This window comes from Protopterus annectens, chromosome 5.part0 (assembly GCF_019279795.1).
Source record: "Protopterus annectens isolate FY-2018-M chromosome 5.part0, PAN1.0, whole genome shotgun sequence".
Taxonomy (NCBI): Eukaryota; Metazoa; Chordata; order Ceratodontiformes; family Protopteridae; genus Protopterus; species Protopterus annectens.
In genome coordinates, this window is record NC_056735.1 from 659,167,856 (window position 1) to 659,192,427 (window position 24,572).

The window sequence follows — 24,572 nt, forward strand, 5'->3', positions numbered from 1 at the left end:
TAATGGCCTCAGTAGTCATTATTTTGTAATAAAATTACAGACCTTACTGGTAAAATGCAAAACTTTGCTGACTTGGCAGAACATTTTAACTTTATTTGAAACCTAATCTTTGAACTACACAGACCACAATTTACACGACTGCTTCCGTACTCCTTTTGGTACTTAAAAATTCATATTAGTGCGACAATCGAATCAAACGTTTAGGTACACGTCGACTGATCTCTGACGTACGTTTGCAAAGTGAGCCCAACAACTAGTCTGCAGAAGCCGTGGTTGCTTTTTACTTTCACCAGTTCCCAAGTTTAGGTTTTGTTAGATTTTTAGAAACATGTTTACTACAAAATTTTGTATGGGGAGTTTATTCCCCGCACTGCAGAAATCTCCTCTTGTGAGCTTCGGTTTACATAGCTCTGCATGTTGGAGAGGACCTAAAGTAGCTGTAGTAAGTACTTTTCTATCACATGACCAACGCTGCAAGTTGTGTAGGAATGCATTTTGTGTTTGTGTAGAGCCTGCTGAATTATTATTTATTTATTTCCACAAATGCATTTCTTTATTTCTTCTTATTTTTTGTATTTGCATTACATAGAGTCGTGACTGATTTAAATACAGCAGTGGAATGAGTTTCTTTGTCTCCTCTTTCTTTTTACGTTTTATTTGCGTGAGGTTTTGTTTATGCTGGTCGGGCAGCAAAGTTAGACTGCGGGGGGTACATTTGTGAAAAACATGACCTTTGATATATGGTATATTGTCCTTCTCGCTCTCTAGTGGTCATCTGCCTGGCTTCTTTGTACTGACGTTAATTTAGGAACTGAGGATTTTGCATTTGTGTTGTACTGTCTTTGTGACCTTAATAGTTTACAGGGCTCTGATTTCTTGCATTAAACTTCTCTAATATATCACTTCTGACCGTAGCCCCCCCCCCCCCAGAATATATTTAATATATGGGTCTTGAAATGGTATTTGACTGTCCTGACTGAAAGTAATATTAACTAATATACACGACATTTTCTGTGTTATTTATTTTTTGTCATGAATTCCTCACTTAAACACTTGAAACATTAAAAAAAAAGAAAAGCTAAATGGGTGTCAAAGAGCTGACCTGTTGTTCTTCTCTCAACTTTTCAAACATGTTTGCCAGAAATCATGCCCACACTAGAAGTTAAATTAATGAGAACTACCACTGTACAACCTCGTGTACTTGGGTCATTCAGCACCCACACTTCAAGTCTGTCACACACAACTCCAATGCACAGTCCACTGCTTTTCACAAACAGGCCACAAGCTTTTGGAATCAATCTCATCAATATTAGACTCACTCCTTTACCTCTTATTGTTATGCACAACTAGGGACACACCTTCAGATGATGGTTTAATGCCAGTGCAGTGTCTCCTGTCACATTACTTCACCAATCTTTGTCTGTTATTCTTCTGTCAGCTATATCACCTTCACAGCATAGCTTACTCATGCATCTCTATAATTCCAAGGTCTTACCTGTTTGTACCTTTTGCAATGTAACAAACATTATTCACACTTGCAAATATCTCATTACTTATTCCAAATTTTCATTCTCTCCCATTGTACATAGCTGTAAATATTTCATTGTTTATTCTAAAACAAAAACCTGTTTCTCTCATGACACATTTTAACTTTATTGCTTTTGTGACATTGGCATTATACTATTGTATTGCTTGCTATGTATGTTATTGTGCTATTCTTTCTCGGGCTTGGACTGAAACTGGTCTTGTGTGATCTGTGCTTTACACTAGTCAATAAATTCACATTTATTTAAAACCTGACTGCTGACAATGGAAATGAGCTCACAAACATGACTAACGTCTGAGTTCCTGTGAAGAAACCCCATCAATGTTTTTTATTATCTTTGAGAACAAATTCAGAACTGAGGAGGAGGATGTTTTAGAAGCAGAAGCTCTTTTTTCCTGGTGAAGGTAGTTTATATGCTGACATTATTTGAGAATTCATGGAGCACTTTCTTCTAAAGACCAAATGAGGTGTGCAAGCTACTGTCTACCCAACACTTGTTCTAAAGCCATTGAAACATAGTTATTCTTCTAGTCCAATCTTCAGCTGAAGATCAGAGTAGTTTGGGAGGGGACAGTGTTATTAAATCCCAGTAGTACTTGTTTAAATATGTTACAGTACTCTATCTTTTTTTTTTTATATATATAGTGTATCTTATGGCATTATATCATAGTTCAGTCATCCAGGCATCTTCATCTAGTCCCAGTAGTTTCCTTTAATTGTGTATACTTCCTAATATATCTGCATGTATACATTCCCAGAATAGCTTAGGCAGGCTGGAAGACAGCATTGCCAGTCTCCTGGAGCAAAGGAATAGCATGCTAGCATTAACATTTGGGTTGCACAGGGAGTATTCCTTTAGGGTCTAAGGTTTGTGCCTGACTACTTTTTGCTGAGTGTAGCTTGTTTGCTGTGTTTTATAGGTTTTCATATGGTGGTTATGGTCTCCTGCCCCCTTAAAATGTACTGCTTTGGTTTATTTCATTCTTTGAATTATCTCTAGGTTTTGTGCAACCACTTTGTAAGATTCACTTGTTTAAAAATAAAATAATTAAGCACCCCCCCAAGTGCAGAGAAAAGAGAACAGCTTGTTGGACGCCTCTGTTCTGGGTTTGTTGCTGTGACCCATAGTACTCTGGATTACCAGAACTATAAATGGACAGTTTTTTTCATGCTAGGAGACAAGTTTATTTTTATGAACATTTATTTTTGTATAGACTATCTGGCTTTTGTAGGCATTTGCCATTTTTGTCTGCCTTAACTGTAGTTTGCTACTTTTGAGGTTTTTTTTTAATTCATTATTTCTCCTTAATTTAAATAAGCATGGTACAGCATCAGCTTTGGCAACAGCCAGGTATCATTAAAGAGACTGAGAGGATTAGCTCCAAGATTTTTGGGTTCTTACTACTTTTAGTATACAAAATGTACTGTACCATAAGCCCTCCTCAGATAATGTAAATGATTTGGGGTGTCTTCTCAAGCATATGTCTGTGGTAAGGATGCAGTATAACCCCCTTTTTACTTAAAGTTAGTATGTTAAGATTATCCTTGCGCCTTGGTGTCTCCCACTAATAGGAAATTATATTGGCTTGGCAGAAGGCAAACAGGTCTCCTGGTCTGGATAGCCCTGTGATAGCATAGTGGAAATTGGTGGGGAGATAAGCTAATAACCAGATGGGGGTTATTGATGGATAATGTGCTATCTAAAATGTGGGAGGAGGAGGTAAGCTAATAGCAAAATGGGAAGTAATTATTCTTGGTTTGTTGCGGGAGAAGGTGTGGATATAGCGAGTATAATTCTGAAGAGGATAAGAATTCCTGTTTGCCACCCCCCTGTGGACCCACATTGGCATCATATGATTATAACATATGTATGGTGATGTTTTTCACAGCATGCAATGTAAGATTATTGCTGGATCAGTGTGGATTTGTTGGGGTGGGAGAATGGCAGACTTTTGAAAACATATTAAAGGTGATTATACAGATATTAGGTAGGCTGAACAGCAGACCGTCTTGCTTCTTAGCATTTAACACAAAGAAGGCATTTGACATAATACAGTGGATTTTTCTATTTAGTGATGGGATGCTTTTTCCAGTGACATTTTTAGAATTTTTGTAAATATATTCTATGTGTGATATGAACTCTCGCCAGATGTCGCAGAACTCTGTAGTTAGATTAGTCACTGGTGCAACCAGTTACCAGCATATTGCCCATGTTCTGCACAGACTTCACTGACTGCAAGTTCATTTTACAATTATCTACAAGTTTTTTTTTTTTCTTTTGACCATTTTTTGCTCCCTTACATTGTTGTACAGCCTTCTACCCAGTGTTCTTTGCCTGGTCTGCCAGCTTCTCCTGTGCTCCTTGAATTTATGTGATGCAGCTGGGGCTGGCGTGGATCCTGCGTAGGTCCCAGGGGGTCTAGCAGTATCCATTCAGCTGGGGGGAGGGGTGTTTACTTTAGATGCTCTGTCCTGTCCATGGTTGTATCAGAGTGGTGGTTGTACAATGGGGATGTGCAGAATATTTCCTCGCCTCTGCAGTGTCCATTGACCTTTCTTCTTTTTGTACCATGCCACTTAGTTTCCTCAGTCTCTATCAGGGTTTGCCATCTGGAATGGCCCCCTGAACTGTCCTCCCTGCTGCTTTTTTAGTCGCCCAAATGACTAAGTGAACCTAGGTTGTCTGGGATGTATCCATCTATGTCACCAAAGCAGCACTGGTTATGTACAAGGTTTTGATGCTGGTACATCTGTCTATGCATTACCCTGGGTTCCAGCAGTCTGAAGGAGTTAATTGCAGTATACCCCTACATGGGATTTATATTCTGATGCTCAGGAGCTACTAGTAGTTCCATAGGTCTGTCTCAAAACCTCTGGCATTCGTACTTCTGCTTTTCAGGAACTCCACCTGTGGAATTTACTACCTCCTTGGTTTTGGGAGTAACCCTCCTTGCCTTACGTTTTGCCTTTTGCTTAAAACTTGTCATGGCAAGATTGCATGCAAAGGTGTGGTATGATTACTGCAGATCTGTGAATGTAATCAAGTTGTTCTTGCATTCCTTAGTTCTGTGTACCTATTTGTATGCCTTTTTATCTATTCACAGCAAAACTCCAGTACTCATAGTAAAATGCCTAAATAAGGTTAAAATTAGAGAGGACAGACAGTATGTAAGAATGTTTTGCATTGCTTAAGATGTATATTAGCATCTAATCTGTGTAAGGCAGCAAAGGAATCTTGTTACCATAGGCTAAGATTGGCTAGGCAAGTGCAGTCTGACTGTGCCAAGGATCTGGCATAATTGCTATACACAGATTGAATGTGTGGGATCCATTAATACATTGGGATAAGATTTTTGTTGTTGGTTTTGACAGTTGCTGTCGCATTAATCAAAGCCAAATAATGAAACTGTAAGAGTTATTAGAATTACTGGGTAGGTCAGTAAGGCAGCAGCAGTAGCTCAAATTAATTGCTTCTTTAGTCCCTACCTGAATGTAGGCAGCTTCTACCTTTAAAATAGTTAGTACTATTTATATGATTTTACTTGACCATCCTTTCCAGCCCTGCTGCATTTTCAAGATTATTATAGGTGGGTGTAGGTATTTTGCAATGGTAACATTTTCTTGGGTTTGAGGTATGCCCTGAAGTCTAAATGATTTTGGATTTTTACACATAGATGGTTTCATATTATATTTTATATATTTATTTTATACCAGCCAAGCTTAGCATGATGTTTCCAAAATATTCCTGACGAGTGGTGGTGTTGAGACTGGAGAAGGTGGCCATTGGAAGCATGTTTTCTGGCTTGATAAATTTAAATTTGTATTTCAAAATATTTCTGAGAAATAAGCTATAAAGTAAGATTAATCCACAGTGATTTCTGACTGTTCTGACTGGGTTATCACAACAACAAAGTATGGTGGTGCATACACTTTACTGATAAATAGGGTAGCAAAGAAACCCATAACTATATGTTTTATGTCTACTATTGGGCGTACATTATTGTGTGCTACTCTGTTGTTTAATGAAGGGTGAGGGGTGGTAACAAGGAAATAATCACTAGTGTTATATGTGCAGAATTAGGAAATATTTGTCCCTCTGCATTTACTCTGGTCAAAAATTCAGAGTAACTGCAAAAGTTGGTGCTGTACGGATGGAAACTTTCATCTGTGCTATATAGAAATGTGTTAAAATGCTTTCAGTATACAAGTCTGTATGTTTTTATATTCTTGTTATATTGGCAGTTGGCCTAGAGTAAGTTGTAAAACAGTCTGCGTCACATATTATTGTATTATTGTGATGTTTTATGGTTCTGTAATGCTTTCTGTAAAAAAAACAAAAATATATTTTAATTTATTTATAAAAGGTAGTGAAGCTTTGGCAAAAATATTAGATGCTGATAAAGAAGTAAAAAAAATATGTATGTAGAACTGCAGTTGAAATGTTGGAAGAAAAACATTATCTGAGTCCAAGTTTTTATCAGAAAATCTGTACGACTTTGCTAGGTCATTAGAGTTCTGAAAGGCAGATAAAAGCAATGGAGTATAACAAGTTACAAAGTATAATTTCAGTTAAAAGTAGTACAAAACTTGAATAAAATGCAACAAAAGAAGTAAAACAAAGAACATCAGTGCTCAACTGGTAAGAGCTCTGCAGATATTTTGGAGGTTTATAGCCCCCCACAAAAGACTGTATTCTGTTAAAGGAGATTGTATGTGATAAGTATAACCTAGAAACTATAAATGGACTGCATGAAACTTCTGCGACTCAAACTGAAGAAATGACAATGAGACAAAAATATTTAAGTTCTTTTGTGACAGCAACACAAAACCCAGAGGTTCATTTACCAGCGAATGACCTATTTACAAGAGTAAAAACACAGCCACTGATTCAGAAAGAGCCTGCAAGTGTTATACAGCTCAGATTTAGCTCCCTGTGAAAGGTTGTTTTAAGTCAGAAGTACAAGTAAACTGGAGAATAACCACAAAAACAAAGGAGTTTATCTACTGAGTTATCCTACTACAAAGTAGTTTGGACTGGTACAGATTGTCACTATTGCTTGAATTCAAACTGAGAGCACAACTTTTTAAAAATATTCTTACTAAAATTTTATATATAGGAGGAAGCATAGCAACAAAATAAAACAAGTAACTATTTACACACTTGTATACATCATTTTTTTACAATATATATCACAAGATTCATTAATAAGCCAAACAAAATAAATTGCTCGTAGACTATAGATAAATATGAATCTGCGCCTATGTTTGTTTACAGCACTTGTATTTTGTATTTATTTTGTTAGTTATCATCTTCATAGTAGACATTTTTTCCCACAACAGTGACAGTACTTATATAATCTGTAAGTAGAGTAACCTCGTTTTTCCAATTTTGTTGTCATTTAATGACTATTCACAGCAAGTAATGGAACAAGGGAAGGCTTGCTACTCGCTGGTAAAGTCCGTAGAATTGTGGTATTATGTCTGGTATTTAATTTAAAGCAAGATTAGGGATCCTTATATCAGAAGGAACAAGCAAGTTTGACTCTTTAGAAGATATCCATTCCATACCTCTCAACTGTACAGATTTTTGCAGAATGTCCAGATTTTTGCCTCTTATTTTTGGTCTGTACATCATATAAAATTTGTGATTTTTCTGCATATTTTTGGAAAATCAGTGAGAACTGAATTCTCAAAATGACAATCATTTGAGTTTCAGACGTTATATCCTTCAGAAAATGCATGGTAACACAAGGCGTTTTATTCTAGAAACTTGCTAAGTTTTATAAGAGCAGTATTTAAAATCTGTCCCATTTTTTGAGGCTTTGTCCCCCCCCCATTATTTTTGGCTTTGTCGAGATTTTTTGTGCCAAGAGGTTGAATGCTATGATCCTTTCCTAACTAAAAGATCAACACACTATGTCCTGGAACTATACAGACCTAAAGAGATGAGCAGAGAGAACTGTATGGAAGGCAAATTTGTTATAGCAAACACAAAATACTCATGAAAATGGAACATTTAATATGATGTGTGCTTAAGCTTCAATTCCCACTTCTCTAGAGGTTAAGCAACTTATTTAAATACAAGATTTTTTCATTCTGACAGGAAATCTAGTGTAAGCAACTTGTGTACAAAACTTGTTTGGTGTGATGGTTTCCTATCAAATATAAATGTAGATCCCAAGCTATAGTGAGTAACTCAATCCCACAGAACAATACTGTCTCAGAAAGTGAACCTTATCAAGACAGGAACACATCCGGCACCATTAGTTTCACCTGTTACCCCACCAAGGCCAAAGAATCCCATTGAGGTGAAAATATGCACAAACATGATTTGGTAAACAGGGTCACACAAACAGAAGAACATTGAACGTCACCTGTATATAGCATTATTGGTGAATGAAAGTTTGCCAATGTTTTCCGCAAACTTGATTGGGATTAGGTAGTCATTACTTAGGACCTGATTCCTAGTAGAAATATTACTACATTAACTTGTATTTGACTTTGGAGGTGTAAAAGGCATAGTTATGTATTTCATCATATCTTATAAAAGTTTTCCAATGTGAATAAAATTGGAAATGTCAAAACACAAGAAAATAACCATTCTTTGAAATGTACTTGGCAGACATATACAAAATGTAGTAACACCGAATAAAGAGAGTATGATATGGTTATCTTTTTCCTGAAAAGAGGAACCTGAAAGTATCGCTGGATTCTGACAAGGAGGTTTAAGATATTGCATGACATGTTTCCACCACCAAGTCATACAGAATGAGCAAGAACTTTGGTAGGCATGGTAGGTGTTCAGATTTAACCACAGTTTATAAGACAAATACAGCAGAAAGAGTTAGTGAGAAAGCAGCGTTTGAATGGTAAGACAGCTGACAGAAGGTACTTCAGTTGTTAAACCAAAGCAAGTTTCATATCTTATATTATAATGATGAAAATGTGATTCAGTCAGATCCGACCACAAGCAAACCACCCTAGACATCCGCATCCCACCCCCACCCTCACCTTCCCATTAGGGAAACCACCGTAAAAAATCTCTCCAAAGCCAGCTTCATACGACAGAAGTGGCAAACTTCACGACACCCATGCTGAAGGACAATAGAGGCATGACTGCTGAATCCTACACAAATGCACTTTATAAGCACTTACACAAGTGCATGGATCATGCTATCCCTAACAGAACCAAGATGCTATCCTCCAAAAAAAGGAAGCCAATCTGGTGGTCCCCTGCCATAAACAAACTCTACAACAGAAGAAAGAAACTGTTGCAAAAAAAGAGTAAAATCCCATGATTGGAGGAACTCCGTGGTCAGCCTCAGTAAGAAGCTGAGATTCCTCATAAAATCCTCCAAAGCTAGTTATGAAAACAAAATTGCCACTGATAAGACAACCACAAAACATTCTATAGCTATGTCAAGAATCTCAATGGCAACACTCAGATCTGCTCTGAGTTATAGCACAATGGCAGTAAATATACGGAACCAACTGATATTGTCACCATCCTGGCAGATAGGTTCAGTGCTAACTTTACCCATCTCCTCCTCTAAAGCACCCATACTTTACCCATCTCCTCCTCTAAAGCACCCATCTCTATACCGGAAGAATGCAAAGTTCCTGTAATCACGGCTGCACAGGTAAAAAAACACACTCTCCAAAGCCAAGAAAACAGCATCCATGGGACCTGACAACATCACAGGCTGCGTTCTACATGAATTACAGAACAAACTGGCACCCCACCTAATTACCATGTTCAATCATAGCCTCACCTCAGGCTTTGTGCCCACTGAATGGCACACAGCAATGGTTTTCCCACTTCACAAAGGGGGGGGGGAGCTACCACGGTCCCCGGGAACTACCGCCCCATTAGCCTGACGAGCCTGGGCTGCAAGGCTATGGAATGTATCGTCATGGAACTTATAAACAATGACATTGGTAATCTCCAAACTCTGGACCCTACCCAGTTCGGGTTTGTAAAAGGCAGATCATGTCTCCTAAACCTGATAGACTTCTTTGAAGTGGTCACCAAAGCCGTAGATGAGGGTAAGTTGGTTCACACAGCCTATCTAGATCTCGCCAAGGCTTTTGACACCATCCCTCACTCTGTAATTATAGATAAACTCACTAAACTAGGTATAAATCCCTATGTCACAAGATGGGTTGCCAACTGGCTCACTGACAGAACCCACACTGTGAAAGTAGCAGACTCTAAATCCAACTTCAGACCAGTGACAAGTGTTCTACCACAGGGTTCAGTCCTAGGTCCTCTTTGGCTAACAAAGTTCGCAGATGACTGCAAACTAGGAGCCATATTCAAAATTCCTAACGATGTGGACATCTACAAAAGGGCCTCACTGAGACAGATGCCTGGTGTCAAAGTCATGGCCTCAAGCTTAATGCCAAAAAGTGCATTGTCATCCCTTTTGGTAAAAACTCTGTACCCATGAACTACCACATAGGCGGTAGTCTACTTAACACCGAAAGTGTGATAAGAGACCTTGGGAACACAGGTGGACAGTAGTCTCTCCTTTGATGATCACATTGCCACAGTAGTCAGGAAATCCTTCTACGTGGCACACCTAATCACAAAAGGTTTCTGATCCAGGAAAACAAAGGTCATTGTTCCCCTCTACTGATCACTCATTAGACCCATTACAGAGTACCCCTCTACTGATCACTCATTAGACCCATTACAGAGTAAAACGCCCCTTTTGGTATGCACCTCACAAGACATCTACAACAACTGGAAAGGCATAGAAATACCTCACAAAGAGGATTACCAGCCTCAAAGAGATGCCCTACGCAGACCATCTCAAAAAAACTCCAGCTTTACTCTTGTCGCATATCGCCTACTCAGAGGCGATCTCTGCCTAACATACAAAGCTATGTCAAACCCATAGCTGTTAGACATGTTCTAGAGAAATCCCAATCCCTCCGAACTACACGCGCTAGGGACCTAAATCTTGTCACCACAATAAACAGGACATGCTGGAGGGATAGATTCCTGTCCCAGAGACTTCCCATACTCTGGAACAAACTACCTATCTATATCAAACAAAGCTCCTCATTAGCACTCTACAAGAAAAAATCTTGATTGGATGGGAGATGGGAAATTCACCCTGGGGATCACTTCTGTGGCTCTGCTTGACAGGGGCACAGGAAAATAATTTTCTTGGGTGGCAAAGGCCAGGGTACCTTTTGGCTAGGCTTATATAGGCACTAGGGCCAATAGCCTAGTACCTACCTATGAACCTAAGAAGCAGCTTAAAGTAGAGGTACATGCTCTAAAACATCAGAAAGCAGGTGGAATGCAAGCGATGTGCATGTGGTATGGAACACACAAATGAGTTAGCTATTTTTGAAAGTAATGTGACCACTGCACAGCAGGTAGCAGTAAGGTGGATGGCCCTGCTTTGTGCATATCCATCAGTACACTGTCCTAGAGTGCCACTTTGTGAGCATTATGCACATCCTAGAGGCTCCCTTAAATCAGTTCATGGCCTGCCTGAGACTACAGAACTTCCTAAAGTCAGAACTGCGTTCAGAATTTGCTGTTAAAGCTGGCAGGTTTTCGTACTGAAGTTTATCATCAGCCTTTTATTGTAGTGATAATGCATGCACTGGGGAAAATAAGCACAGGATAGTGGGGTACTGTGAAGTTTCACCTGGGAAAGCTATAGCAAAATAGTTTGCTTGTGCAATACACTATGCAAAACTTCGTCTAATACAGGGTAGTAGCTATTATGTAGCGCATATATTGTGGTGTTCAAGCTTCATGAAATCGGTACACAATTAGGATATTCAAAATGGTTGTCTGTAGCTTGACTGGGACATGATTTCACAGAAGAGCCTAAATAGACCAGCTTGAGCTTGGAAATAAGCAAACCGCAGAAATGTAGTGTTATTTTTCTATGTTATCCACCCATTTTGCTTATGTGCAGCTGCCTGTTTTACTGCAGAGCTGGGGCAGCCACGAGACCTACAGTGTTAAGTAACTGCTATTAGGGTTTACATTATGTACAGCAGCTTGATTTGCTGCAGAATGTGAGTAGCTACAAGGAGCTACTATTTGTAAGATAGCTGTACAACATATACTCTCCTCAAAGTAGCTTCAGTCTTTTGCCAAAAATTCAGTACAGTTAGTGAAATGAGGGGCTCATCAATGTTTTGGATTATACTTCTGAAATGAACTTCTCTGGCCAAAATGGCATACAAGTAATTTAATATTAATCATGAAAACGTTGGTGATGTGTTCTGTTCTTTGCAGGTTCTGTCAGGCTGTGGTGTGTATGATGGCACAGAGATCCATGAAGCCTCTGCGTAAGTAGCTTTAATTCTGTTGCTACGGCTGTGACAGCATGTGTGCTCTGACATCTGACTTAATTCCTTTCAATGTTTTCACCAGCTTGCTGTGACAATGCATGTCTTGTACTGTTTTTAGGTCCATTGTTTCTTGCTGATGCATCTTGTCTATTGTGTTTAGTGTCCTGATTCCTTTTTCTTGGTGTGAAAATAAGCTAGCATTCTTCACTTAATAAGTGGGCAATCTCTTTCCTTTTGGAAGAGCTGAGAAGAGCTCACTGTTTTCCACACACGATTTGTTCATTGCCTTCACTCTTCTGATTTAAGCTTTTTTTTCAAGGAAGATATTGACATTTGAGAATGGAAGCTTACTTAAAATGAGTTAGCAGTTCCTGTGACTGGGCATCCTGGTGGATTCTGCTTGGTTGTAAGTAGTGATGATTACAGCTGTTAAGAGTATTTAGCTTTCAGAGAACAGATGTTTCCACTGTGTTCCTTTCTTGTTCCCTTATCATGGGTGTATAATTTATTTATTTTTAAAACACAAGTGCACCTCTGCTTTCTTAATTTATCTATAGTAGAATAAGGTGGATGTAAGTCAGTACTGCATCTGAAGTGCATATTCTTTGAAATTGTATTTGCTGAATTTAAATGCATTTTGTGTTCTAACTTTGAAGGTTTTTGCCTTATCCAGACTATACTGAACTGTCTTTTCCACTGATTTGGTTGTGTGGTGGGGAACATTTCATTTAAAGCACTTGCAATACTTTGATTTTCTAAGGATATCTTGCTTGTATTTTCCATGGTTGTTTTGATGTGTAATTTTGGAGTTCTTGCTGTGGTTTTATTTGGTAACATTTTCTTTTTTCTGCCATTTATTACCATCCTACATCTATCTCATTTTTTTATTTCTGCTGTTCTATTGCTCAAAATGTTGTATTTTTTGCTTTTAACCATTCCATAGCTGTTTATATTTGCCTATGATGGTGCACATTGTAATGTCATGCATAGACACCATAAGTGCTCTCTTTCTTGTGCCTACCAGAACTTTTGCTGCTCGGATCTTGGTCTTTTCTCTGTTATGGTAAAATGTGCATGTATTTGCATACCCTCTGAGAATTTTCTGTACTGAAAGCTTCAAAAATCCATTTTTTATGGAAGGAGGCCTTCTGCAGGGCTGGTGGGAGAAGCATTGTGGTTCTTGATGGAAGGATTGGATTCGGGTACTCTGGTCTTCATTGGGAAGATTGACTGGGGGCCTAATGTCCCTACAGATGTCTATAGTGCCCAAGACCTCCTGATACATAGATCTTCTCTTGGTTGCAAGAGTTGGTCCCTATTCAGAGAGGACTTGAGTCATGGGAGAGGAGTACATTCTGTTCCTACCTATTTCCCACCCTAAACACATCATCGGGTGTTATGGTTACCTTTGGCTTGCAGTTGGCTTGTTCCTTGTTCCACCTAATTGGAGGAGGACTTGAATCTTGGAAGAGGAGAACTTGTATCTCCTGCTTCCACTCTTATTGTGCATCTTGGGAATTTTAGGGTTACCTTTGTTACCTGATTGGCTGATTTCTTTTGCCTGCCTTGGTCGTATATAGTAGTCTCTTGAGTCATTTGGTCCCAGATTGAGGTTGTTCAGCACCAAGGCCTCTCATAGTGCTTGTTCATCAGGTCAGCTGAGCTGATTGGCCCTATTGGACTAGGAATCGTAGGCTGAGGCTTATCAGGTTCCACAACTCGGAAGTGAAAGTTCAGATGGTTATCCAGCTCTTAGACTGTTACAGTTGCAGCATTTCACCATTGGGGACCCTTGTTTAGTGACTTCACCAGACTTGTCCTCACTTGTGTGCCATTCTGGGCCTGCCTAACCAGTCCCCCTTTCCATTTACTTAAAATGCTTGAATGCTTATTTAAACACAGTTGCAATGCTAGATCCAGAGCTGGAGGGTATAGGACTGTTTTTCTTTTCTTTTTTTTTTTTTTTTGGTGGGGGGGGTGTCCAGTGGAGAGAGATCTATGTTCTAGACAGCGCTAAGGAGTTGCATGCTCCCTCTTGGGATGCTGCTGCTTTTAGAGGTGCCTTTAGGCATTTCTGAATGCCCTGGTCTTGTTTCTAGGAATTCATTGAACCTGCCTACCAGCATCAGAGCAGTCCTTCGTTCGAACCAATCTATGGTGGGGTTTTGTCTGAGATGTGGGAAAATCCCCATCTCAACTGAGGCAGTTCCTAAGGCAGATGATTTTCAGTAATCCACTCTCATGGATTTGAAGTATGATTTTGTCAGACCATCCCAAAGTTTGCTTCTTTATAGGCTTATGGATCCAGAATCCACTTTCATTTTCTTTCCATTCCAGGGATAGGGTGTCTCAAGAGACTGACAGGTTTGGCAGGTTGATGTACTTTGGTACTCTGCTTACAGCCATCAGTTTTGCATGTGATCTATCTGGGCTGCAGTACTTTCTTCTGGATTAATCAAGTGTGAAGAAAGGGGAAAGATGGTGAAGAAGGCTGCCAGCCTAGTCAAATATAGAATTATGTATCAAATTCTCATTTGTATCAATAAATGTAAAATACAGGCTTGTGTTTTTAAATGAAAGAAAACACTGTAAAATGTGAACTTCAGGATTGTTGCAACATTGCCATGTGCTGTAAGGAAAATCAAGCCAAGCATTTCAAATGTTCTTTGAAGTTGCAATTATCTAAAAAGTGGTGCCGAAGCGGCTGGCTGAACACATTCTTTCTATTGTCTTAACTTAAGGAATAATTGTTAGAGTATACACGTGAAATGTCTTTTATTGTCGTAGTTTCCTGAGCAGGTGTTAGCTTGCTAAATAATGCAGTTTGTTTGCCTGGGAAGTCCAGACTAAAATGATGTAATGTGAATACTGGGAAAATCTAAGTGTTAAAATGATGTAATTTGGGAGGGCCTTAGCAGAGCTGTTTGTTAGTGAGTTTAAAAACTATAGTTCAGTGAGAGACTGGAAGCATTTTGTCTTGAACCATCAACCCCAACACTGCTTATGCTCTTTATGTATGTAAGTAGGATTATAGCACTGTGTTTTCTCTTAAAGATAGCTAAAGATCAGAAAGTTAGATTGAGTTTCTTTGACATCAGACCTGTCCTATTGTATTATTTTAAGTTTCTGTGTGATCTCTGAACTCTTGGATATCTCTGTGGTGTAGTAGTATTGTCTTGTGTTTTAATTATTTATTATTAAATATTTTAAAAAACTTTACCTGTGGCTGGTTTGTGTTAGAGATAGTAGGCTCTAGAGTATATTGCATATTTATAGAGTTAATTGTAATAGGCCACTCTAATAAGCCTTAGACTGAATAATCACATTACCAATTGTATAATAATATTGCACAGTAATAATTGGACACCCTTTTAAGGGCCATTGGGCAGCTGATAATATTTAGCTGGTGGTGGCAGACATTACTACCGTATAGTCTGGGTAAAGGGACACAGCTGGACAATCTGTGACAGCCTTTCCCAGGAGTGTCTGTGAAGTTGTATAAATACTTATCTCAAAGTGTGGGTGTGTGTCCGCTACCTGGGCAGGGACACGAAGCACTGGTTGGACAGAGAGGGTACTGGAGGTTAGCTTGCCAGCTAGGCTGAGATCTGAACCCTATAGCTGTGCCAGTGGGGAGTCTTATTGGGGACCTGGGGAGCAACCAGCCCCAGACTGACTGTGATCTCTGTGTGCACTTAAGGGAAATTGTACTTTGCTGTGTGTATTTGCTATCCTTTTCTCTTCTATGAGATGACCTCCCTGGTGTTAGTGGTGAGGATTGAGGCTCCTTGATTGTTGGGCCAGGGCACGGTCATCACATCAAGAACTAAGGTAGAGGGCCCAAACTGAGTTTGGGCACAGCATGTTTTATGGGCATACAAATAATTTATTTGGGCACCTTCTATATAAGACGAGGTGTGGTTTTGATGTATAATATTTATATAACAAAATTTCCCATTTATCTATTTTCTGTTTTTTGCTTTTCTGGCCATCATCTGCTAAACATGAGCTCTTTTTCCCAAATTCGTTTTTTTCTTCTCAGGTTGAGGGTCAGCTGTTTGGAGAGACTGATCTGTTGTGGATGGCTGCTAAGTCCTACTCCCCTTATGCTGGGACTGTCCTTGCATTTACTGGCTGTGTGTTTCATACATATTCATATGGATGCATACATAACATACATACACATGTGTGTGTGTGTGTGTGTGTGTGTGTGTGTGTGTGTATGTGTGTGTATATATATATATATATATATATATATATATATATATATATATATATATATATATATATATATATATGGGATCCGGACACATGCTCAGCTAGCATATGTCAGAATCAAAAAACATCGAACACACATACACGAAAGTGCTTAACATCGACAAGTGCTTCTGTGTGTGTGTGCCTGTTTTGTAGATCGAACTACAGTGCGGGTAAGGGAAAATTCCCTTTTCCCCACTGTAGTGCGATCTCGGAGTGAGAATAATAAAGTAGGGGAGGTGCAGGATTTATTTATTTTTTTGAACTACACATATACGGAAGTGCTTTTTGATGTTAAGCGCTTTTATGTACGTGTGTTCGATGTTTTGTGATTCAGACATATGCTAATCGAGCATGTGTCCTAGACCCATGTATATGTAATATATAGATATATATATGTGTGTGTGTATATATATATATATATATATATATATATATATATATTTATTATGAAGTGTGAAATGCCAATAGATTGATTTTCAAAACACTGAGACAAAGAGTGTTGAAGTTTCACATGACTGAAACTTCACTTTCCCGTCTTTCACAAGATTGAATGATGAAAATGCCAAATTTTTTTTTATTTTACATTTGTTAACCGGGAAAATCCAGCTGGACCCAGGTCCATTTTCAGTGGATGCCCGGGGAGAAAAGCTCCACAATTAACGTATAGTAAAGTCGTTATGACACAGGTAATACAGACATGAAAAACAGGTTAATTGTAAGTGCACACTTACAAATATTGTTCACAATGGTTCAGCTGTGATCGGTAAAGAACCGATACTTTGATAAAGAGTTGCATATAAAGTACAACTGACCTGACAGAGAAAATGCTATTCTTTAAATAACCGTTACATACAATTACCGTTTTACATTTGCTTCTATTAAGGAAGAGAGAAGGAAAAATAATATATCCTGAGGATCCAGATTATAAGGAGGAAAGTTAGATCTATGAGAAAGTGAGAGCCTAGAGTTTGGGTTGTAAAGAGAAAGGAGAAGAAAGTCAGATGAGACTCATGTAATACATGGGCAGATCCAGGTTTTCCTGAGATGTGGTTTGAGTATTTTTTTAAATTGTGTGTTTGTTGTAGTAGAGATTATATTAGTGGGGAGGTTATTCCATTTTTTTTTTTTTGCTATGGTATGGCAGTATAGGGCTTTGCCAGCAGTATTGTTGGTAGTTGTAATACTGAGGAGAGGTTTAGAAGATGAGCGAAGAGGGCGACTGGTAGAATAAAGTGTTAACAGCTGTTTTAGTGCTGGAGTTTTCTCTGGGTAGTTTATGATGATAAAATTGCAGGTGAGTTGTTGGTAGGTGAGTAAGTGAGGAAATTCTAACCATTGGATTTCTTTTAGTGCCTGGCAGTGGTGGGTTCTAAATGGTGAGTTGGTGGTAAATTTGACAATTTTATTATAACATGATTCTAGCTTGCCTAGATCTGTTTTTCTAATATGGGTTAGGATTGGCGCTGCATACATAAGTGTTGATAAAAGGTGGGTCTGAGCTAGGGTGATTCTTGCTTTATCTGTGAGAAAGTTTTTTTATGTCTGTAGAGTGTCCCCATTTTCGTATGAACTTTCTGGATTGCTTGTGCTATATGAATATCAAAAGATAGGTTATTATCAATTTCCACCCCCTAGGAGTTTAGTATGGGTTGATGGTGAAATGATAGTGCAGTTTCTGGATGTGATGGAGAAAGGTGAGGGAGTTGATTTTGTTTTATTAGGGGTGAACAGGAGTAATTTGGTTTTGTTAGGGTTGAGAATGAGCTGGGTGTCAGTGATCCAACTTTCAATAGCAGAGTGATTATTAGGTCAGTTTTTGTAGGGTGATAATAGATGGGGCTGTGCAAACGAGAGTAGAATCATCTGCATACTGAATTAGTGTGGCATGTTTGGAGGAAGTATGTATATTGTAAAAATAGAGAAAAGTAGTGGACCCAATATAGAGCTTTGTGGTACCCCAATAGAGTTGGGGAGAGGAGGAGATGGTTTGTTTTGCATTGGACAGCTTGTTGTCTGCCAGAGAAGTAACTTTTAAACCAGGATATAGTAGGGGGAGTGAGTCAAGAGTGTCTAGTAGTTTAGGATGTGAGACCATGTCAAAGGCTTTGAAGAGATCTAAAAAGATAGCAGATATATAGCTATTGTTATTTCTGTGATGATTTACGTGGTTGGTGAATGAGAGAAGAGCTGTGGTTGTGCTGTGTTGGGGGCGGAAGCCATGTTGAGTGAAGGAGAGAAGATTGTGTGAGCTCAAGAATTGCATAACTTGCAGGTGTATCCACTTCTCAAGAAGTTTGGACAGGGAAGAAAGTATAGCTATTGGCCGGTAGTTGGAGAAATCCTAGGATTTTCCAACTTTGTGAAGAGGTATGATGTAGGCTATTTTCCATAGTTTTGGTTCATAAGCTTCCTGAATGGACCTGTTTGTTAGGATTGAGACAGGATATCATAAGGAGTCAGCTGCTATTTTCAAAAAGTTAGCAGGTATACGGTCTGTTGCAAGAGTGGTGGATTTTAGGCCGAGGAGGAGTTTTTTAATTTTAGATGTAGGGACAGGGGAGAGAGAAGGATGATTTGTTATTTGGGTGTATGGTAGAGTTGTTTCTAGAATTGTCTGAAGTTGTAGTGTGAGGACTATCAGTATTAGATATTTGAGTTGATAGAGTTTGGATTGAGGTAATAAAATGATAGTTAAGCTGGGAAGCTATATCTTTGTTGTTACTGGGGTTGGAGGGGGCAGGGGTGGTAATTTTGCCAGGTTTTAGCAAGGTGTTGATGCTGTGCCAGAAATTTTGGGGATTTTTTTGAGTATTTGTTTTGGAGACCTAAAAAGTAATTTTGTTTATCTAGTTTGGATTGTTTTTTGGCTTGATTTTCCATTGCTTCCATGCCTTGTCTCTATTTTTTAGTAGGGCTCTTGTTTCCCTACTCAACCAAGGAGCAGAGTTTGCTTTGGCTTTTACTTTTCTAATTGGTGCCATTGAATTTAGAACTGTGATGAACATGTTGAAATAGTCTACTGCTAGGTTTAGGTCTAAAGTTCTTAGAGGTTCCCAGTTACATTGCTTTAGTATGTTGTTTAGGTCCTCTGGGTTTACATTGTGGTCATCCCTGATTTGTCTGTAGATTACAGGCTTTGGAATATTGTTACGTTTCCTTAGGAGGAAAGTAGGGTGATGATCACCAAGTCCATCTTGTAAGCAACCGGTCTGATAGTGATGTTTGGGGCTGTTCACCAATGTCCAATCAATAATGGTTTGTGTCTGGGTCTTTTTGTCTATGCTGGTGGGCTCTTGAATTAGTTTGGTAAATCCATAGCTGTCAATTTGGTTGGCAGGGTTGCTTGAGTTTCAGGATAGTCCGTCGGTATTTAGGTCACCTAATAAAATTGTTTCTTAAGGAGAATTCTGACTGAGCTATTGAAGGATTTCTTCTATGTTAGGAGTGTTATTTCCAGGAGGAATATAGCTGCAGAGGATATTATTTTTTTTTTATTATTATTTATTGCTAGGGTAGAACCTATGGTTTCTACATTTTGGAATGTTGGTAAAGGTGTATGGAGTGGCTGGAGGTTTAGTGCGTCTTTGAATAGAATTGCTACCCCACCTCCCTTCCTACCTGTTCTGTCTAACCTTATGATATTGTAACCTGCTGGGAGAATTTCTTTGCTAGGGATAATTGGTTTTAGCAATGACTCGGTAATAGTAAGTATGTCAGGGGAGTAGTGGGTTATAAACGAATGAAGGTCAGGGAGTTTGTTGCAAATTCTTCTGGTGTTAATATTAATGATTAGTAGATCAGACTGAGTTTTATTGGGAGGGGAAGTGAATGGAGGTCCTGGGTTTGGGTGCATGTCACCTGCTATAAGGAGTGTTATAGTGAGATTAAAAATGTGCTTAATAGTGTGTCTTAAGTTTGAGAGGGATACGTAGTCTGCTTTCCTATTGTCAGAAGTTAGTAGGTGGGTCATCTTAGTGTGTAAAATAGTACAAATAGTGCATATACCACAGGGAAAAGTACCAGAATTTTGTAAAGGAATAGTTAAAATTTCAGTAGGCATAGAGAACAAATTATGAACAACCATGTCTTTTATATTTCTGGCTCTCTTGTAGGAGACGGTAAAGGAGTCAGGTACATTTTTAATCCCAGACTTCCCTTATATAAGAATGACCAGTAGTATCTTAAGATTTTTACTAACTCAACACTATAAATATTATAAGTAGTGACAAAATATATCTTTTTATCACTAATATTCTCTGCATGACTCCTATGTCTATTCACAGACTTCATATCATCTGGAACATTAACCAGACTAGTGGTATCCCTTCTCAAGCACAACAATTTTTTTTGTCTGAAGAAGTGTTCAGTGAAATGTGAAAGCGCTTACCGGCCTCTCTATTTTGTTGTTTTCTGTTCTAATAAACATTTTTGATATACGGTTGACTCAGATAGTCGTGGTGTGCCTCTGAAGTTTTATTGATTAAAATTATTAGCTTGTGTTTAAGTGTTTTAGTTAATTGATTAATGATGTGATATTTGTTACTTAAATGTAGCTTGTGCTATTGTGATGTTAACTCTGTGAAAAACTTGCTAGATGAGGCGCTGGAGTATTAAACAATTCTGGATTTTATGCTTCTGCAGTTGGTGTTCACTTTCTCATAGGTTCATAGGTAGGTACTAGGCTATCGGCCCTGGGGCTTATACAAGCCCAGCCAAAAAGGTAACCTGGCTTTTGCCACCCAAAAAAATTATTTTCCTATGCCACTGTCGAGCAGAGCCACAGAGGTGATCCCCGGGGTGAATTTCCAATTTCCCATCCAATCATCAAGATTTTTCTTGGAGTGCTAATGAGGAGCTTTGTTTGATATAGATAGGTAGTTTATTCCAGAGTATGGGAAGTCTCTGGGACAGGAATCTATCCCTCCGGCATGTTCTGTTTAATGTTGTGACAAGGTTTAGGTCCCTAGAGCGTGTAGTTTGGAGGGATTGGGATTTCTTTAACTGGAGCATGTCCAACAGCTCTGGGTTTGACATAGCTTTGTATGTTAGGCAGAGCTCGCCTCTGAGTAGGCGATATGTGATGGAGTAAAGCTGGAGTTTTTTGAGACTGTCTGCGTAGGGCATCTGTTTGAGGCCGGTATGTTTAGATACAGTATGTTGTTACTTTGTTACTTTGTTATTGAATCATGTGAGTGGTAAGTTGTAATTTTACGTTGTCGTCATTGTGATGGTCGGCGATTTTAGATTTTTAGCCTTGTAAGTATTCGGTGTTTTGAAAGTCGATCTACTGGCTTTCTTTTTCTTGTAAAATAGACTCGTACATTGGCCAGTACATGGTGTTTTATTTTTAGTTGTTTTATTTCAAGTTAAGTGGTAAATGTATAAAAAATAGTGTAATGTTTCTGCTTATTTGCAATTTTGACTGTAACCATGGACTGCTAGCTGGTGTGTTTGTGGAGTGTTTCCCAAGAAAAGATTGCTGTGAAGGGTTTTGAGTGGACAGAAGAGCAGGAGTATTTCTGTGGGAAAATTATTTTTGAGGTTGTAATAACTTTTTTGAAGGTTTCTGTACCTGATGGACTTTTTTGTATTAAAATTTTTTTTGTCAAAATTTGTTTTTAGATGGTTCGTGGCAGTTTCTCTTTCCTCAAGAATTTTTTTGTGTATCTTTTGGGTGCAGTAGTCTTGTTTCATGAAGCAACTTGCTTCTAAACTGAAAATCTCCTACTACTTTGTGTTGGCCACTCTTTCACTGCTTCCCACACCAGTCCCTCCTGAGCCAGCAAGCATGTTGCAGTTCTGGCTGTTTCATGCTAGTGCATGTGTAATAAGTAACGGAGATATTTTGCTGGAGTGCATTTATTCTTTTAGATTCATGTCCAAAATTCCTTGTTCCTGGTAACATGGTATTAGGCTTTCCTCTCCAGGTGATGCTCCCATGACATTAATTTCTCAGACGAGAGACTTGATCTCTGCCATTCACTTCCATCTCCTCCCCAATTGCCTCCTGCAGCACCTGGGACCCTGCCAATATACCATTCTGTGTTACTGGCGGCCCACTGTAATTGGTAATTTAGCTTTTTGTGGTGCTGTAGCTAAGGTGACAAGCTTAGATGCCTTCCATCATGGAGGAGCTCTGGCAGTGCATACTGTATGTTGTGTACAAAGGGGATACATTTGATTTCAGTTGAACAGAGTCAGTGAGGGGGTGGGATTCTGTTCCATGGTGTAGGGGAGTCTCTGGGTGATGAATCTGTCCCTCCAGCACATCCTATTTATATCCGTGTTAGTTTTAGTCTTCTCTCTCTGGCTCTGGTGGATTTGGATTTTTTGAGGTGGAGCATGTCCCATTAATTCGGGTTGGACATGGCTTGTATTGTCAGCACAGATCACCTCCTGAGCAGTGAGTATGCACTGAAATAGAGCTGAGTTTTCTTCAGTCGGGCACAATCATTGGTCTAAGAAGTGAGAGTACAGGGTACAATGACCCCGATCCATCTGGATGTCCCTTCCCTCATGAGTCATGGGCAATAAGAAGGTCTTCCCTAACCACTTGGCAAATGTGAGGCCAAAGAGAGGTTACTGTCAACTTGGGTCCCCAGGTCCCTGATAACTTTAGTTCGTAGCACACAGACAGAGGGTTCGTCGTCCCATTGATACTGTGTTTTTGCTTTTGAGAGAGAGCAGCACTCACTGGGCATCTGAGATGTTTGGGAGAGACAGACTCTGGTGGGATAGATATTTCTCCTTTTGGGAGGAGGGGGAGAGAGGTGCACTGAACCTGTCTGCAAGTATTGTGGCAACAACTGTGGGTTCAGTGATTTTATCATTTTGGACTAATTCTGAGAAGAATCTGAGGAGTCAATCCTTCAGGTTTCTAACATAGCAAAGGTTTATGATTGCCTCGTGTCTTTAACATTATTTTTTTCCTCAAAGTTTTTTGAGGATGATGCCTTGATGTTTGATCGTTTTTTTTGATATTGTGCCAGAGATGCCTTCCCATTTTAGCTTGCCACCTGTCATGTAGTAGCTTTCCCTTGTTGTGTTGCTCAGGGTTTGGATATTTCTCCACCAGACCAGAGCTGGTGGGAAAAAAGGAAAACTTTTTGATTGATATAGGGATTGGATGATCCATGGACTCCTGGAGGTGAGAGAGAAGGCATTTGTAAGTGTTTGTACGGGTTGGGGTTTGGTTTCCACTGGCTCGGGGGGCTGAAGGATAGCCTTCCAGTCTTAAGTAGCTTTTGTTTGCTTTTTGAAGGTTCTTCACTGTGGTCTTTTGGGGGGTGGGGGTGGATGTGGATCTCCAGATTAATTCTTTATTATCTGATCTCACCAATGAGGGATATACTTCCTTGTTGTGAGCATTCTGTGTCCCATGTTTGGAGATGATCAGGTCTAGTATATTTTCTCCTCTTGTGGAATGGTGGACTTTGTTCCATAGCATTTGAGTTTATGAACTCAAGGAACCTTTGAGACAGGCAGTCTGGTTTGATCTGTTCCAGTTGGTGAGACTGGAGAGTGTATTCGACTACTGAGTCACCTTGGTATAGTGTTTGGCCTATTGTGTTTGGCCTCTTTTTGTGCTGTGACTTAGCACACTGACTGTTGCTTGTCGTTGCATGTGGTCTTATGTCTTGTTGTGGCAGTTGCTTGCTTGTCTGCTTTGGGAGGGTGTGGTTTTTTTGTAGATTTTTTGATCCAGTGCCTGTATGTGTTTTTGTGTTTTTATGTGTTTGTTTTGTTATGTGATTGTGGGATTGTGGTACTGTTTTGTGGGTGTGCATGGTTTCTCCCTCCTGGTGGGTCGTGCCTCCTCCTGAGTTGAGAGCTCAGCCTCCAGTTTGGCTATATATAGCATCATCTCTCATGTTTTGTGTTTTGTGTGGTGAAAGTTGTGGGTTGTCTGTGCACATCTGTGCATTAACATTGCTGCAGTGCAGATGTAGATTCACCAGAAACAGGAGAGAGGGGCAGCTAGCAACTGACCCTTGACATGCTAAAAAAGTGAAAAGTTTGCTGTGTAACTGAGTCAGAAGGGACCTATAGGAAATGGGTACATTCTAGGCTATGTACTTTGTGTTTAGTATACAAGTACTTACCTATATAAAATGCTTTAGGGAGCAAGTGCTGACTATTGAGATAGAGAATAGACTGTTTAGATTGCAAGTAGAGAGGTTCACAAAGGAAAATTGAAGAGCAGACTACTGAGCCAGGAAAAGTTTACCGGGCGTGGCTGCCGATGGTGCTCTATGGGCAACAATTGACCCAAAATGGCAAATAGACTACAAGTTTCTGGCTGGAACCACTCCTCTAGGGACAAAAATAGGAGGATATGGAATAGCACAGGAACCAAGACAAAGCCCAGAGGTCAGCAAACTCTGAAGACTGGACTATTCTACTTGACCAGCCTTCATAGGATCTTATGGATGACATTTTG

The 24,572-nt window shown here is 39.3% G+C and overlaps 1 protein-coding gene across 1 annotated transcript in view; it reads left to right on the forward strand.

Annotated features, from left to right (window-relative positions):
- Positions 1 to 211: 211 nt before the first annotated feature.
- LOC122802738 (glutamine amidotransferase-like class 1 domain-containing protein 3A, mitochondrial) overlaps positions 212 to 24,572 on the forward strand; it is a 219,190-nt gene continuing 194,829 nt past the window's right edge. Inside the window, exons 1-2 of the mRNA XM_044072503.1 lie at positions 212 to 442; positions 11,817 to 11,869. Coding sequence (XP_043928438.1) covers positions 329 to 442; positions 11,817 to 11,869 — 167 coding nt within the window. The 5' untranslated portion in view covers positions 212 to 328. The remainder of the gene's footprint in view (positions 443 to 11,816; positions 11,870 to 24,572) is intronic.